Genomic DNA, 17,491 nt, shown 5'->3' with positions numbered 1-17,491 from the left:
TTCAAAAATATCAATGATCGCCCATTGTAACACGGGCTGGTGGTGTGATCCATTTTCATTTCCTATAGACGCTGTACATTGGATTGGTTTGGTTTGTTGTTTTACGCCGCACTCAGCAATATTCCAGCTATGTGACGACGGTCTGTAAATTATCGAGTCTGGACCAGACAATCCAGTGATTGATATCATGAACATCGATCCATCAACCAAGTCAGCGGGCCTGACCACCCGATCCCGTTAGTCGCCTCTTACGACAAACATAGTCGCCTTTTACGGCAAGCATTGGTTGCTGAAGACCTATTCTGACCCGGATCTTCACGGGTGCACTTTGGTGTAGCCCACGAGCATGGGTATTGTTTCTGACACATCCATAAACACAGTCCCTGATTCGAACCAACGGTCATTAATATGTGGTACGCCTGAAGGTCACGATTGTGCACAGCGAATTGCGGCACCTTGTACCACTGGGCCACCTTTGACCACCTTGGCGTTAAGCAGCACTCACTCCCTCACACGCTTGCTTTTGTCCAACTGAAGGGAACTTGTTTGTGATCTGAAATTTGAAATGATTCCATATTTGTGAAAAGTCGGGTCAGTGGATTCGTAAAACCAAGTAATTACAATTACAACTCTATTCACTGTTGGGGCGGTCGGGTAGCCTAGTGGTTAAAGCGTTGGCTCGTCACGCCAAAGACCCGGCTTCGATTCCCGACATGGGTACAATATGTGAAGCCCAATTCTGGTGTCCCCCGCCGTGATATTGCTGGAATATTGCTAAAAGCGGCGTAAAACCATACTCACTCACTCACTCACTCACTCTCTGTTTACTGTTATTAAAAGGCGCACTTGTCTGTGGTGTTAGGATTTGCTATGCAAAGTTTCGAATTCTGATTGTGCCAGTATCCGCATTACAGTTCGAATCCCTCATTATGATACTTGGTTTGCCCGAACCACATTCGTACTCTTGCCTTTCACCGAAATGGTAAACATTTTCGACATGCATCACTATAACTACGGGATACATCCCACTTTAAGCCGACACGCCGTGATTAACTGAAATACTTTCCAGGTTGCGTAAAACTAAACTCACTCACTCATTCGGAAAGGTGTTCCTGTACTGAAATACATGAGTAGTTCTCTGGTGTAACGTCTGAGCGTGTTCCAAGAGCAGCCAACCCAATACCATCTTCCCGAGGCAAGGGCGTAAACTGACTCAAAAGGTCCAATTTCCACCCTTGCCGAACTTGGCTGGAATTTCTGGGCTCGATCGTAGCGCCACCTGTGGCTACTACGAGTTATATCCCTTCTATGCCCTCCTATTGACCAGTCAGATTCCACCTCGCATATCACTTGCATTTGCTTCAAACAAAAAGACGATCTAATCAATGATCATGACATATGGTGTTATAAAACGGGTCTTACTTCGCGATGTGCATCAAATCGCACGGGCACCTTGATTAAAAACAAGAAAACGTTTGGAAAATGTCTGTCGACGCTCAGTTGACGCTACACATCCATTGCAAATCCTTCAGTCGACCGAAATCTGCATGTTGTTTACAGACCTGATGTCGATTTCGTGATTTTGATTGGACTATGCATAGACTCGCTAGTCCAGCCAAAATATAACACCGCAATTGCAGTCAAGTTCGGCAAGGGTGGAAACTGGACTTTTATAGTCGTCAATTAACTCCCTTGCCTCGGGAAGATGACCCCATCCAAAAGTGGTTAAATGTACCTGCGACACTGACATCTGATCACACTGTCAACTGACCCTACTGTCTGCAGTCTGCATCGTACGGCTGTCGCATTACGAACGTCAATAACAGGAAACGAGAGATTTATGGCGTCCCTTTAATTCATGCATTCAGATGTCCTTGGTAAATCTCATGACGATCTGTCTTGGTAATAATGAATATTATATGTTATGTGCCAGCACCAGCAACGTGGTTTCACCAAAGTGGTACATGCTTGCCGTAACAGGCGACTATGCTTGCCTTAACAGGCGACTATGCTTGTGGTAAGAGGCAACTAACGGGATCGAGTGGTCAGGCTTGCTGACTTGGTTGATGCATGTCATCGATCCAAATTGCGTGGTTCATGGTGTTCATGATGTCAATCACTTGATTGTCTGGGCCAGACCCGATTATTTACAGACTGCCGTCACATAGCTGGAATATTGTTGAGTGCGGCGTTAAACAACAAACAAACAAACCAAAGTGGTAAACATCTGAGACGTGCAACACATTAGGCTTAAGCTGACACGCCTTGATATAGCTGGAATGTTGTTCAAGGGGAGTTAAACCCAACTTACTCCGTCACTCCAGGGTACTAACCAAGGGTTAATGGCCTATGGATTGAGTGAGTGCGATTTAACGTCGTTATAAGCATGTGGCGACATCTAGAGGAACTCCCAAGAATCTTTCAAAGATCTGTACAATTTTGGTGAAATGTGCACCAACGCATCTTTAAACCAACTATTCTGCCAGTTGTGAGCAATATCTACTTGAACAAACCCATCTCTTCCAAATTCTACACGGTATGAACTCGAACAACCGCAAGACCATCAAATGCTAGTAAAACAGAAACTAGGACAATCCCAATACCTGTAAGGTGCCTTGAAAAGGTGGTGCACTCACCATTGCCCAACGTCAATACATCTAAGATCTTGATCAAGCAGCAGCAAATTCTACACGGTTCTTAAGAGAGAGGGCAGCTGGGGAGTCCCCTTGAATCCTTACGTTTGATTTGATTATTCCTACTATAACCTTTCGCCTTGCGAGATCCGTCAGCGTGTGTAAATGCGTATGTGCAATTGTGTTTTCAGTATACAGCAAGTACGTGTACGAATTATTTTTGAACAATGACGTTCAGTTCATATACTCAAAACAACAAGGTCCCTCATTGTTCAGGCAAATTGCATAACCAAACACCAGTGTATTTGTGGTCATTCACTTGATGTGGGGCGGTCGGGTAGTCTAGTGGTTAAAGCGTTCGCTCGTCACGCCGAAGACCCGGGTTCGATTCCCGACGTGGGTACAGTGTGTGAAGCCCATTTCTGGTGTCCCCCGGACTCACTCACTCACTCATTCACTTGATGCTCAGTTAATGACTATTAGAGCTATCATCAAGAATATAAAATACACTAATCGATTACCTAAACAACTAATCGATTACCTAAACAACTAATCGATTACCTAAACAAACGTACTTAATGCTGTATGGGTTGGATGAAGTAGGTTGTATATCTTGGGTTACGAGGGGCGTTCAATAAGTTTTGCAACTTCAATATAAGAACAAGTCGCAGAATATCTTTTACACTTTTATTTTTCAATATAATCTCCATTCACTTCAATACACTTATTCCATTTTGTCCTTCACTCACCCTACAGACTTAGCCCCCAGTAACTATTTCCTGTTCCGGCAAATGAAATCTGCCCTAAGTGGAAGACGCTTCCAGGATGACGAGGACATAAAGGCTGCCACAGAGGCTTGGTTAGAGGGCCAATCTGCGGATTTCTATAAAGGTGGTATCAATATTAATATTAAAATTAATAGGTCTTATATTGAAGTTGCAAAGCTTATTGAACGCCCCTCGTACTAACACCAAGAACACTGTTTTCAAATACGGATTTGGATATTTATCATCCAAAACTGGCTCCCACAGGAGATATTGGTTGGATGAGATCAAGCGATATCTACACTGTAGATATCGCTGCAATGAAATTACATCACAATGGTTTGCAGACCATTGTGACGTCATTGGTTGCCATGACGTCACAATCAAATGACATCACTAATGGCTCTGCTACTGAAGCTGTTTTCAGTACTTTTTACACTGAAGACACTGCTAATTACTGTCTATTAATTGAAAAAGTTGAAAGAATGATGTTGGATGATAAATAAAATCTCACCCTTGTGTCTTTGGATATCAAATATATCAACACTCGTTGTTAAAAGTTGCAAGCCTCGGAATTTTTCCACTTTTACCAACTCGTGTTGACATATTTGATATCAAAAGACACTCGGGTGAGATTCTCTATGTATCATACACGATGTTGGAAAGTCAACAATGTTTCTGTCTCAACTTAAACTGGACTGAACAGACTGGACTGTAACTTTCAAGAATGGCATAGCAATATATTTCTTAAAACTAAACCCCAAGCTTGTTCAACTTCAAAAGTACATTGACTGTTAACCTTACAGGAAGTCTCTTTTCCGTTGTGGTTGAAGTTTAAGGACGTCTATGTAGATATTGTGAACATTTTGGATTGGATTATGTCGAAAATTCATACCTTTTCTCGTTAGTTTGCCAAAAATATTCAGAACGCGCTACCTTGCTCAACATTTCACTAATCCATCTTTAAGTAGTTTTGTAAATCAACTTCACCATGTGAACGTACGACTATTCATCTCAACAAAGATCTAAAGAAGTCAGTGCTTCGCATTTGAAATTTCTCGTGTCTGTGGTAATGATTTATTGTAAGATTGGGCTATTAATCCAGGCCCGATGTGTTGAATGGATTACCTATATATGTATGATGCACGTGGCAGCTCAAGCAAGAGAGGAATTGTCTGGTTAGTTGACAACATCGTCGATCAAAGGATTAACCGAAACGCCTGAAACGAACTTATGTGATCAGTTGAGAGATGAACGCAGGTTATGATTTTGCAAAACGATGTATGTATGTATGTATGTATGTATGTATGTATGTATGTATGTATGTATGTATGTATGTATGTATGTATGTATGTATGTATGTATGTATGTATGTATGTTCCTCATGTGGATATTGACAGAAACATTCCTCGAACAAGGTAACTGACTAGTATTATGCATATAACTTTGTCGGTTGTAATTACGATACTTGCGTTTTGTTTTCATTCATTTGCTGTAGCAAGAACTCAGTGACTGATAAAATTTATCCAAACGTCAAACATTGCCGACAATAGCCGACAATACTCCTCAATTTCATATTTTAAATCCTAATTTCAACCTTTAAATATTGGTCAACAGCTTTCTCCTGGTGCGTGCCCATGCAGACGTATTTACTCTAATCCTATTTTGTTAATAGACACCGCCGCCCACCACCAAGCTAATTCTCCGCCAAAGATTCATGCTCGTGAGGTATTGTTGATGTGAACAAGGCCGTCCTCAATCGCCTCTCTTAAACCTTTGATAGACTCAATAGCCTGGGGTTGTCGGCAGTCCGAGCGCCTATTACTGCCATTAGCCCCTGAATCTGTTCAATGGGAGAATAAAAGGCGAAGAATTAATCTCGTTTTTTGGCACAAGGTTCGAGCCTCACCATAGTGTCGCTATTGTTAAGGGAGCAATCCTTTCACCCAGTGTGTTTCACACCTGTCCTATAGTTAAGAGACAATAGTACAAATTAATATAATCATCGCTCCCTAATGATACATTCAGGCGACGAAGGTTTTAATTTAACCGTCAGATATCAACCACGGTTTACTAGTGCGACTTTTAACACAATAGGCTAAAGCAATCTTGTTGGGCGCTTATCCCGAGGCTTGTATGGCAGTCAGGAGATATTAGGCGTCTCTTCATCTCACAACCCTCCCCGAAGGGGTTGCCCTCTCATTTGCCGCTGTTAGGTACTGATGAAGATATCAGCAAGTAACTTGGAGTTGTTTGGCATAGTTCATGGTAATAAGTAGGTAATCAAAAGAGTAAACTTTACTGGCCATCCTCTTGAAGATCTGTCAACAGTAAGTATGGGTTGAGCGTCTTGAATTTACCTTTCATACAATAAAATGAGTTTGGCGTTTACACGATGTTTGAAAAGCCCACATGAACGTAATGAATATAGTGTGAAGTTTTGATCGCAGTGTATGCTTCTGTTTTGGTCGAGATGCCATACTGGGACCTTGGGATGCGTGTTTCCACTGTCAACACTTAAGGATATCCACTGGCCTGTGTTCAGAGTACGTAAATCCTTGTGTTTTAATCTCACCAAACAATAAATAAAGGCGCACATGGTCACTATTGCGCCAAATTCACTATTAAATTCAAAATTTACTATGATGGTATAAAGGTAACTCTCACATCGTCTTTCCATGAAAGTATAATTAATAGTATTTAACGTTTTAAATTATTTTAACACCACATGAATAAAACGTACGCGTTCATCTTTACGAAAAAATAATAATTTCACTTTGTTAGTGAGTACATTTTTAAGCGCATTTAAGTATTTCCCTCAATTTCTAACGTGCAGTGGCATTCCTTTGATGACATCATAAACTATGACGCCACGAAGGTTACAATGCAGTGACGTCATATCAACGTACGCTGCGGCGCTACTCTGATTAACTTTTGCCGTAAGCAAAACTCGACCTGCCGCAAATAGACTGGGTTCCTGTCTACCTAAACTAAATCACGCTTGGTTTGCGTCGCGTACTAACAGTGGAACCAGTTTATGCCGCAATGGCATCTAATTCAGTCTTTTTTCAAGATTTCACTGTGACTCTTGGTTTCATAACTTCATATTGACAATAGACTGTAAAAATATATGTCCTACCAGATACAAGGAATTTCGATTTATGCAGTGAACTAAACCAGGTCCTTCCGTGTTTGGACCCGTGAAGATTCCGGGATAGAATAGGTCTTCAGCAACCAATGCTTGCCGTAAAAGGTGACTATGCTTGTCGTAAAAGGCGACTAACGGGATCGGGTGATCAGGCTCGCTGACTTGGGTGATGCATGTCATCGATCCCAATTGCGTGGATCGATGCTCATTATATTAATCACTGGATTGTCTGGTCCAGACTCGATTATTTACAGACCGCCGTCATATAGCTGGAATATTGCTGAGTGCGGCGTTAAATAACAAACCAACCAACCAACCAAACCAACTAACCTTCCGTGTTTGGTTCATGATCACGATACTTCTGGTTTTAGGGGCAGTGGGGTAGCCTAGTGGTTAAAGCGTCTGCTCGTCACGCCGAAGACCCGTGTTCGATTCCCCACATGTGCACAGTGTGTGAAGCCCATTCCTGGTGCCTCACATAAACCAAATATTGTAAAACCAGAAGTGAGTGAGTGAGTATAGCTTTATACCGCTTTTAGCAATATTTCAGCAATATCACGGAGGTCCATCCATGGTACAACCCGGAATATGTAGAGGGCGTCATGGAAAATGATATATACACAATTCTTTGGAATAGGCCCATTGACAGCCTCAGACGTATCCAGGCCAACAAACCTGATCTTGTCCGTTTAGATAAAGCCAATGAAATCTTCTATATCGTTGAATTTGTCCCCTTTGACACTTATGTGATTGACAAGATTGAAGAAATACATGGCAAATATGCTAACCTCGCTTTCGAAATGTCACGCTTGCATCCCTAGTACCAAGTTGTCCGACACCCCATTGTTCTCGGTGCCTTAGGTTTGGTACCTCCCAATCTGTTGACTGACATTAGGAAAGTACCCGGGTTTGCTAACAGGAATACATCCCTTCTGACAATCTGGGTAATGCAGAAGGGTGCAGTGTTGGGGAGTCTTCACATTCTTCGAAAAGGTCTGGGTTGGTTTGACTAGGGAGCGCTTCCTGGGAGAAGTCCCACCTGAACTAGAAATAAAGTAAACCATGACGAACGCCTCATCTGTTTCATATTTAGATCTCTTCATAACGATTCAGAGTGACAAAACACTCTCCACAAGACTGCACGATAAGAGGGATGACTTCAACTTTCCAATAGTCAATTTTCCCTTCACGTCGAGTAATATTCCAGAACCTCCAGTCTTTGGTGTTTACATTTCGCAACTTTTGAGATACAATCGAGCATGCTCTACCAAGATTTTCAAAGAGCTCACAAGTTGTTTCATCAAGGTTACGTCATTCAAGGCCTCAGTAAAGCTTTCAAAAAGTTTTATGGTAGACATGTGGAAGACATTTCCAAATTTGACGCATCAGTAACACAAAATATGTCCGATGCAATTCCCTTTTTTGTCTTGTTCCATATGTCCCCATATTTTTTCAATGCCACTGCATCAGCAACCCTGCAGAGTCCCTGGATGAGGTCGGCTGTCCTGAAAAGTGAAACAGAGGGCTTTCTGTCACTTCTAGTCACTTCCCACTCGAAACCGTCAGTGTGTGATTTTGCATCAAAATGTAAATATGAAATGTAGATCGTGTAATTAATTTAATGAGACTGTCCAACACATTGTCAGTAGCTGCCCAGCTTTGGCACAAACACAGTATCTTTAGCGACATGACTGAGTGGCTCGATCATTTTATTACCGTCTTCGCCATGCTTGTGGTTTGGACACAGAGGTTCTGACAATCTGGGTAATGAAGAAGGCTGCAGTGTTGGGGAGTCTTCACATTCTCCGAAAAGTTCTGGGTGACAAGGCAGCGCTTCCTGGGAGAAGTCCCATTCGCTGTCTGGGCTGCGTGTAGAGGGGGCAAGGGCCCTTAGCTGATGATGAGCCTAACCAGCCTGGCTGTGCCAGGATCACCCAAAACCTCTTTGTTGCATTTTGTTTTACCAGGTACTCTAAAATAGTCATGGTATGCATCTAATAGTACCTCTGCTACCACTACTATTAGTAATACATGCTAGTATGCACCTTTTATCACTAAATTTATTATGAATAATTTAAATCTCTTTTTTAGAAATCCAGATGTAGCAATTTGGGGTGGAGTGTTGACGCTGGCAGATGTCGTAATATACAGATCCGTGAAGATCCGGGGTCGTATAGGTCTTCAGCAACCCATGCTTGCTGTAAAAGGAGACTGTCGAGAGAGGCGACAAACGGGATGGGGTGGTCAGACTCGCTGACTTGGTTGATGCATGTCATTGCGTGGCTCGATGCTAATGATATCAATCACTGGATTGTCTGGTCCAGACTCGATTATTTACAGACCGCCGTCATATAGCTGGAATATTGTTGAGTGCGGCGTTAAACAACAAACTAACCAACCAACTTTGGGGTTTGAGACAAGAAGGTTTTACGCCGCAATTAGCAGTGCAGCTATGTGCGCCACATTTGTGTGGGAAGTCAAACCAGGATTCTAAGCAGGACCAGCGCACGTTGTATATAAGAGAGACAAAACCCTTTTACTAATCATAAGACATTTCTACTCAAAGCAGAGACCATTGTACGTTTTCGACAATATCATAAAAATGTGTTTATGAAACACTGTCAAATAGTGATGAGACAAGGTGTTCTTAAAAAGGTGAGCGTATCCTTCTCCACTGGTGGCACCCGTTTACAAACACATGCAATTGTTCACCTAAAACAACCCGGGGACATAGGGTACAAGTTAAAATAGGGCATGGTCAATTGAACCTCAAAAGCTGTGAAACGTAGACACCAAAGGCTGGAACTGCTGGAATATTGCTCGAAATAAAGGGAAAGTTGAAGTCCTCCTCTTGTCTTGTGGAGAGTATGAATCTTTTTGCATCGATAGAAATATGATAAAACACAAGGGTTGGTTTCACTGATATCCTTTATTTTTAGCTGATGTTGGTACATCAGTGGAAGGGAATTGGCTATTTGACCATTAATGAGTGAGTGAGTGAGTATGGTTTTACGCCGCTTCACACATTGTGCCCATGTCGGGAATCGAACCCGGGTCTTCGGCGTGGCGAGCGAACGCTTTATCCACTAGGCTACCCGACCGCCCCTTGACCATTATTGAACGATATTAGATAATCGAACCTGTAGTTCAATTTAAACTACTTGCAAATCCAAGCATAAATTCCTATTTATATGCATAAAGATCCATATGCATCACTCACTCACTCACTCATAGCAATAACCATTTCGACACCCAAAAACGTTTTAGCTTAGAATTAACGATTTTCGTCAGGATTCTTTTAACATTTTCCATCACTCAGATTCTCGAAATAATTTAATATTAATCTTTCTCCCCTGAATAAAAGTGCCTTCTTTCTGCTGATGAATTGACAGAACAAACTCAACAGATTTATTCCTAAACAGAGTGAAATGTCATTGGCGGAAAAGCCGACTAAAATTAGCACCGGGGGTAATAATGTATTAACTGACTATTTTCCATTGTACTCCGATAGCATGGATTGTTGTTCATACCGATTCCTTATTGCCGAGATATAATTAAATGTAACACACGATTCATCCAATCATCTTTTCAGTGGTCATTTAGGACCAATCTATCTTGCAAAAAAATAATCAATGTGTTGCGGGTTACCTGTAAAGAATAAAAAGAATTTCTACACAAACATGTCTGTACATTTTCGATCTGGTAATGCTTCCTTATCTCGTAGCGATAGGCTTTCCTGCAGAAAATGCCAGACGTACTAAACCTATTCTGACGAAGTTTAATCATGAGATTTGATTGGACGCTGGGTGTGACACTAGACATGTTATCAGTATCTAAAAATGCATCCATCTATTGATATATGTATGACGCGGGATTGTTATTGAAACACATTATTGGTTGCACGCTGCTTCAGATTAACGACCATTTGTCGGACTGTAAAGCTTCTTGTTTGGTCATCCCGAGGGACATCAAATAGAAACAGGTTGGCCACAAGTTTATATTAATGCTATAGATAAATTATGTATTCTGTGTCATACCATATTAATAAGACAATATGTAATATGTTGGTTGGTTGGTTGGTTTGTTGTTTAACACCGCACTCAGCAATATTCCAGCTATAATATGTAATATGTATAAGTGTTACCTTATATATCTTTAACCGTGGAACATCTACAACAGTACGATCACAGCTGCAGCAACCAGTTTATTTTAGATTTAAAATGATGATGGAGCCTAAAGTCTCTTCACTAAATGTTTCAATTCCTTAAATGCGAGTACTGTTAACTGCTTTAAAGAAAATAAAAAAGAGCAGATACACACTAATTAATAATTATGTAATGTCCGGCTGCCTTATTTAATATAGAAGACACAGAATTAACAAACATGCAACTAATTCTGAATTTCCTGATATTTTTTGAAAACTTGTGTCAACCCGAAACATAGGTGTGCCGTATTGTTGTTCTTTTAAAGGGCTAAGAACAAAATAACACCATTGTGCAAATTGTTTTAATTTGTATTTACATTGTTGTAACGATTTTATAAACAATTTTAGCTGTACTCTTTGCCGAAATAATGCAGAAATATATAACTGCATGATTGTGACTGAGCGTCGAAGACGTAAAGGAACCAACACATAAATGACAAAAAGAACGTCTCTCATTCAATAGCAGAACAGTGCGTTCAGTTTCACTACCGTTGCCAGTTAAATAGTCCAGCTTACAGAAAGCCCGAAGGAATTGCCATTGGATATTAGTTATGTCCCATGGTCTATATTCGGATGTATTACCTTGAAAAGGGCAATGGGTCCGCATGGATCACTTACCAAATGGGTCTGAAGTATAAAACCATACTATGATATGTCAAATCTTTCTGTGAGTATTAAAAATATGAACAATGGAAATCAAGGATATGCTATGTCTGCATCTAGACATGTGTATCTGTCTCGAAGAATACCGGTGTCATCTTTCTTAGTAAACAATGACTCGTGGTAAATAAATAATGATTCTTGGTAAATAAACAATGATTCGTGGTAGTATGTCACTATGGTTTTGTCATGCACATTTAGCTTGTAACGGAGTTAAGAGTACCAATAACCCTTCAGGTCGGTATTGTAGTCAATGTAAATTCATTGACCACATTGAGCTTAGAAGTCCGTGTGTCCCGTGTCCCGCAAACCCTTCACTCCATATATTTGTATTTGTGAAGACTTAAAGGGAGACTCGGCTCTGGTCAACTGGCCGTCCAAACAACTTGTCCTTGAAAACCCACTTTGTTTGTTTGTTCCCTGCCGTTTACAGTGAGTGAGTATGGTTTTACGCCGCTTTTAGCAATATTCCAGCAATATCACGGCGGGGGACACCAGAAATGGGCTTCACACATTGTAACCATGTCGGGAATCGAACCCGGGTCTTCGGCGTGACGAGCCAACACTTTAACCACTAGGCTACCCGACCGCCCCCCTGCCGTTTACAAATAATCTTGGTTGTGCACAAGTCACCAAAACCAACGTCTAGACCTAGCCCGAACATTGGCACCAGATCATAAGTCACATCCGCCTTTAATGGTCTGTCAGAAATCTAGACCAAATGTATCAGTCCATTAAATCAGTTCTTGAATGAAAGAACCGAGGTAGCGATACGCAGATACGTAGCTACGATTCGTAGATCTGATGTACCTACGTACACATAGTGACCACGTCCATTAAATATTCATCTTGTCAAAATGGATATTCCTTAATCGATCCATTTGACAGATTTCAAGAGGGATTAAAAAGAAACACTTATCAGATTGACTATTTATATCAAGGAATAAACATATTAAACAATATTGCAGACGGACTCCAAACACAATGCAGTTATAACATCACATGAAAACAGAAAAAAATGAAAGAGTGCATATCCACAAAGTCACATGACATCAGCGAAGTCTCTTGTCGCTGTCATCGTTCGTTATAGACAATGCCGCTGGTGACGTCATAGAACACGTGACGGATGGCGTATTCTCCTCACCCTGGTCCTGCAGCTCTGAATCACTGCATTCCTTCATTCCATCCTCATCCATTTCGCTGTGCGTTTTAACGTGCTTCGCTAAGTGATCACTGCGCATGAATCTCTTATTGCAAACTGGGCACGCGAACCTTTTCTCGCCAGTGTGCGTGCGCAAGTGACGCTGCAGTTCATCAGATCGGGTGAAACGTTTGCCACAGAATAACCAGTTACACACGAACGGTCGTTCCCCGGTGTGCCAGCGAAGGTGGGCCTTGAGGTGGGACGACTTGTTGTAGATTTTACCACATCCTGGAATATGGCAATTGTGAAGGTTTCGCTTCCGGATATGTTCCCCTGCAGGTCCAAGGCGATCGGCTTCTTGGCAGTTAGGACAGTCGCAGTTAGAACGTCCGGTATAGCGTCGTTGGGAACGTGAGTTTGAGAGATTTGGGAGTGAGGAACGGCTGTAGAATGGCGTTACACTTGTTGCACCCAACTCGGTCTGGCTGGACAGCATGGATTTGTAGGTGTACGTATCTTGGAGGATTTGTTGGCTTGGGGAGAGGAGGGAATTGGTTCCCGAACCCAAGGCATGGGTGAGTCCATAATCCGCTGTGGGGTAGTTAGAAGCCAGTTGGGTCCTCAACGCCGCGCCAGCAGTTCCCGATACATCCTGGAGCCAGTTTCCAGCGTTTGAGTGCACATCCCACCACGCAGACGAGCCACTAACACTTCCGGTCACCTCTGCTGCTTTCAGAGTGTGCGCCGTGGCCGGATGTGCCCCTGTTACGTTAAATGGCCAAGAGTCGTATGGATGTCCAGCTAATGAGTGCATTCTGGAATATACACTGCTTAGGGCTGTTTCTGGTGCCACCTTATGCGCAGAATCAGACTGCGCATACGCCGGGGATGAATTAGTAGAGCTGAAAAGACTGTCTGTGTAAGCACTGGAACAGTTGGTTGATGGCGCACGGCTGTAGTTGAGATAGTTGGTTGATACTGCCGCGCCACTTGGCAGCACAGCGCCTTTCTGAGACGCCAGGGCTATTGCTCCCGAAGTGGCGCCCCCTGCCTCCGTCTTCCGCCAGGGATGAAATCCTTTAGCAAGAGGGTTGTCTGAGAAGGGTGGTGGACTTTTGTTGTTGATTTTATTACACTGTGCTGCTAACATGGCGAGAGGTGTACCGCCGAGTGGATGTGATTCCTGGAACAAAAGAAGCAAGTGTTCAGAGAGTGTCATTTTAAATTTGCAATACCAATCAACAATAATCTACAAATAACCCCATGATTGCAACAGAGGAATGGAAATTTAGTGTCAGTACGATCAGGTGGCCGATTTGTGTTGACATTGGTATATTTCTGTTATTATATTGTTTCAAAATATTTTGAATGTCACCTCGTAAGAAGCAGATCACACCTGTATGTGTACTGGAAATATAGATTGGATAATAGATTATTAGTACCCACGTAGAGTCGCACCGACCGAAAATGGCTGATCCGTACCTAAAATTCCCGTCCGATCCGTTCCCGATTCGGAGCATTAGCACTTCATTTGACTGACTCGTGCATACATTTAGAGAACCCGTACCCATTTATTTTCATATTTGTAACATGTCGGTATTAAAGATGTCTGAAACTGGTTTGCGTTAACTAGCATAGACCGTGGATATATCTATAATCATATATTCACAGCACTAAACTCACATATTCTAACATACATTTTGGGCACATTTAATTTAATAAAATTTTATAGACACTTTTATGGTACTCATTATCAATTTAAGCATAAAAAATATTTTCACACATTCAAACATTATGAGCATATATTTCATTAAATAATATATTATACATTTCAAATATTTAATTCACATTTCGCTCATGTTTATAGTTGGTAATTATCCCTACTGAGCACCAATTAACACATTTAAAGTCCTGCACAATCCGTTCACACATAGTGATCAGTGATCTTCGCCCTCTTCCAGTGGCTGTCTTGCGAATTGAAGTAATATATGGATTTAAGCATTAGGCATTTAAGCTTTTGTTGGGTAATAACACCCAGTATTAACAGTATCATATATCATCCACGGGCCATTGTTACAGAAAACAATAGAAGCGAATAATGTTTTCAATCATAGATATTTCCATTGTGTACGAATGTGCTTTTGGGGTTTGGAGTCATCCGGTTCAGTAGGCCGAGGTGGATGCTGCCTGGTTACCCGATATTTGTGTACGAATCCGCAAATATTTACAAGGTGCGGATCTCCGTGGGTACGAATTGTTCGGTTCCCTATATTTCCCGTAATCATTGCAAACATTCCGCAAATGTCGACGACATTGGCTTTACCTAGATAAACATGTTATTGTATTCAGGAATTAACTTCGTACATGTAGAGCACAAGAACACGTTCTTTAACGAACCAAATAGATGTAATGAAAAGGTTGATGTCCGACATGAAACTGTGTTAAGTTAATTTACGAATCATAATTGGAATTTACTAGATTCCACGATTCATATCGTTTACGGACAGTGGTATACACCACCTACTAAACGCTCAGCCAAACTTAATAGCTACATCTCCATTTGATGAACAAATACGTCACTTCATAATAGCGTAATAAAATCTGATCCATGGTATTTGTTGTGAATAAATGTCAGTCCTTCCCGAGTGATTATCAAGCTTAGATTATATGTCTACTTCGCACATTTCTACTTAAAATACTCGAGAAATCTGTCGAATCAGGTTACACCCTGCGCCCCCCGACATGGTTATAAAAACTACCCGTAGTTTCTGTCTAACCAGTTCTCCACCCCCTTGTGACTGTTAAACGATCAAAGAGAGACATAAATATCCAGATCCGCCACCCGAAACTGCTATTATCCACCTGTAAAATCCAACACCTGACAAAGGTCGACACTATTTGCCCCGTAGTGTGGAGGAGATGTTTCCTAACTAGATAATCGTTTCCATGGAATAGTTTCAAATCTGTTCGGTTTGTTGTCTTGGTTGGATAACATTAAAACACGTTTGACACGATGAATGTGCATTCTTATAGGTTACACTTGGTCATCGTCAAACATCTGATCACGTACGTGATATTAATAATATTTTCAAGAACCAACTGCTCCATCAACTGCATATTAGTCATCACATTGGCAATACACATGGTTTTGTCTGATTACACACATATACAATTCCATCATTTGTGTCATTTGCTTAAAAGAGTAAGTTACCAAAAGAACTGAAAAGGCATTAAACCATTGCATAGACATAAGAATTCTCTGCTAAAGCCAGAGTTCAATGTTTGATTCCGGTTTTAACAAAAGCATATGTTTAATAATCATATTTATTTATTTTTATAGATAAGTAAATGTGTCACCTGAAACACGAAGTATACACTCAAATACCCAGTAGTATTTAGAACATCTGTTTGTTTACAATAAACATAAAGCACTGATTTTAACAACACGCCACTAATTTACAGTTCCAATTGTAACAGAAGACATAGAAAACATTTAGGCAGAATACGCTGACCTTTGACCATCATTAAGTTCAAGATGAAACGGTAAGACCAACTGCCATCTTTGAGTCCCAAAACCTGGGCCCAGCTTCGCAAGTTGAAATCCAACTCGAATTAGCAGGCGGATCACCTACCAACCGCCATATACATTACCGTATTACGCAGGGTATCTTCAATCTAAGAGGGTCTGTATTACTGGCATTAACCCAAGAATCAAAATCTTAGGGGGCATATATTACCCTTATCGTCTCCCATGGGTTAGTGTAAGGTAGACTACCCAGCCTTGAAACAGAACCCCCCTGAAAGAGACCTTACAGGGCTATCACATAGGTGGGCCTGGTGATTTATTTAAACACTTTAATAGTTTCTGTATAGGCGGAAAACGGAATTACTGGGAAGGTGAAATAAGAGATTCCTATTTGGAAGTAATGTTGTATATTATGAAATTCTTGTCGTGTCTTGGGTAGTGAAGGTCTTTAAAAAGCAATAAATCAATGCGTTTCTACACAGACCAGAATATCACGTCAGTAATCAAAGCGAAATGTCTCATTTACAAAAAAAACCTCAAATAAGACATTTGGAAATCCAAAATTGGATGACGTTAATTTTAAAGATGGTGCTAAAACGATAAATAAAAACTACACGCAGCATTCTATGTAAATTATACAATGTCCCAATCAGTGCTAAGTGGATCACGTTTTGATATTGTACTTACATTTCCATACAGTACTGGCCCAAATAAGACAGGTGCCATATCCAAAGATAAAGTCGTTCTTATATATCCAAGACCTCCGATATCAGATGACCTCACTGTCTGAAAGACGCTCTCATACTGACAAAGTTCCACAATGTTAACTTGTACACACCCAAAGGAAACATTTATCAACCTCATCACTTGTAAAGTAAACATGTACACAAAAACGCCTGGGGTGATCAGATTGGCCTGATAATGGAGACCGCCCACTGGTCAGAAAATGACCGTTCAACAAGAAAATGACCACTTCAAACAAGATACCTGCGGATAAGCAAAAAGAGTTCAAATCTCTGCTGTCTCTCGGTGTTTGTATTTTGTACAGGGAAAGTGATGCCCTGTCCTTTCCTACTGATTTCTTTACAATAAAAGACACTACTTTGCGGTAATTTGCTATATGATTAGGTCGATGGGCAATTTAACGGGTGGTTGTTATCGGTACAAACTGAATACTCTATTGGCTGAATGGAGAAGCATGTCAGGAGAAATTTGTCTGATTTTGTTTCATCTACTACAGATAGTGTATTTGTGTATTGTTTGTAAAGTAAATAATGACATTGGTTTGAAGGTTTAGAAATATGAGTACAATAACTAATATCAAATTCTCATTCATCCGCGCATGAAGATGATAATACTGAAATGAAGGCCAGAACATCACTATGAAATACCTTGCCCTGTCATCTCATATT

General features: G+C 41.1%; 1 protein-coding gene across 2 annotated transcripts in view; it reads right to left on the bottom strand.

Annotated features, from left to right (window-relative positions):
* Positions 1–12,382: 12,382 nt before the first annotated feature.
* LOC139463464 (transcription factor Sp9-like) overlaps positions 12,383–17,491 on the bottom strand; it is a 31,502-nt gene continuing 26,393 nt past the window's right edge. For both annotated transcript variants that reach the window (XM_071244733.1, XM_071244734.1), the window contains exon 2: positions 12,383–13,736. In XM_071244733.1, coding sequence (XP_071100834.1) covers positions 12,462–13,736 — 1,275 coding nt within the window. In that variant the 3' untranslated portion in view covers positions 12,383–12,461. The remainder of the gene's footprint in view (positions 13,737–17,491) is intronic.

The sequence above is a fragment of the Haliotis cracherodii genome, unplaced genomic scaffold, assembly GCF_022045235.1.
Source record: "Haliotis cracherodii isolate W230 unplaced genomic scaffold, xgHalCrac1.p SCAF_16, whole genome shotgun sequence".
NCBI classification, from domain to species: domain Eukaryota; kingdom Metazoa; phylum Mollusca; class Gastropoda; order Lepetellida; family Haliotidae; genus Haliotis; species Haliotis cracherodii.
Note: the sequence above shows the minus strand (reverse complement) of the source record. Positions and strands in the feature narration are given on the sequence as shown.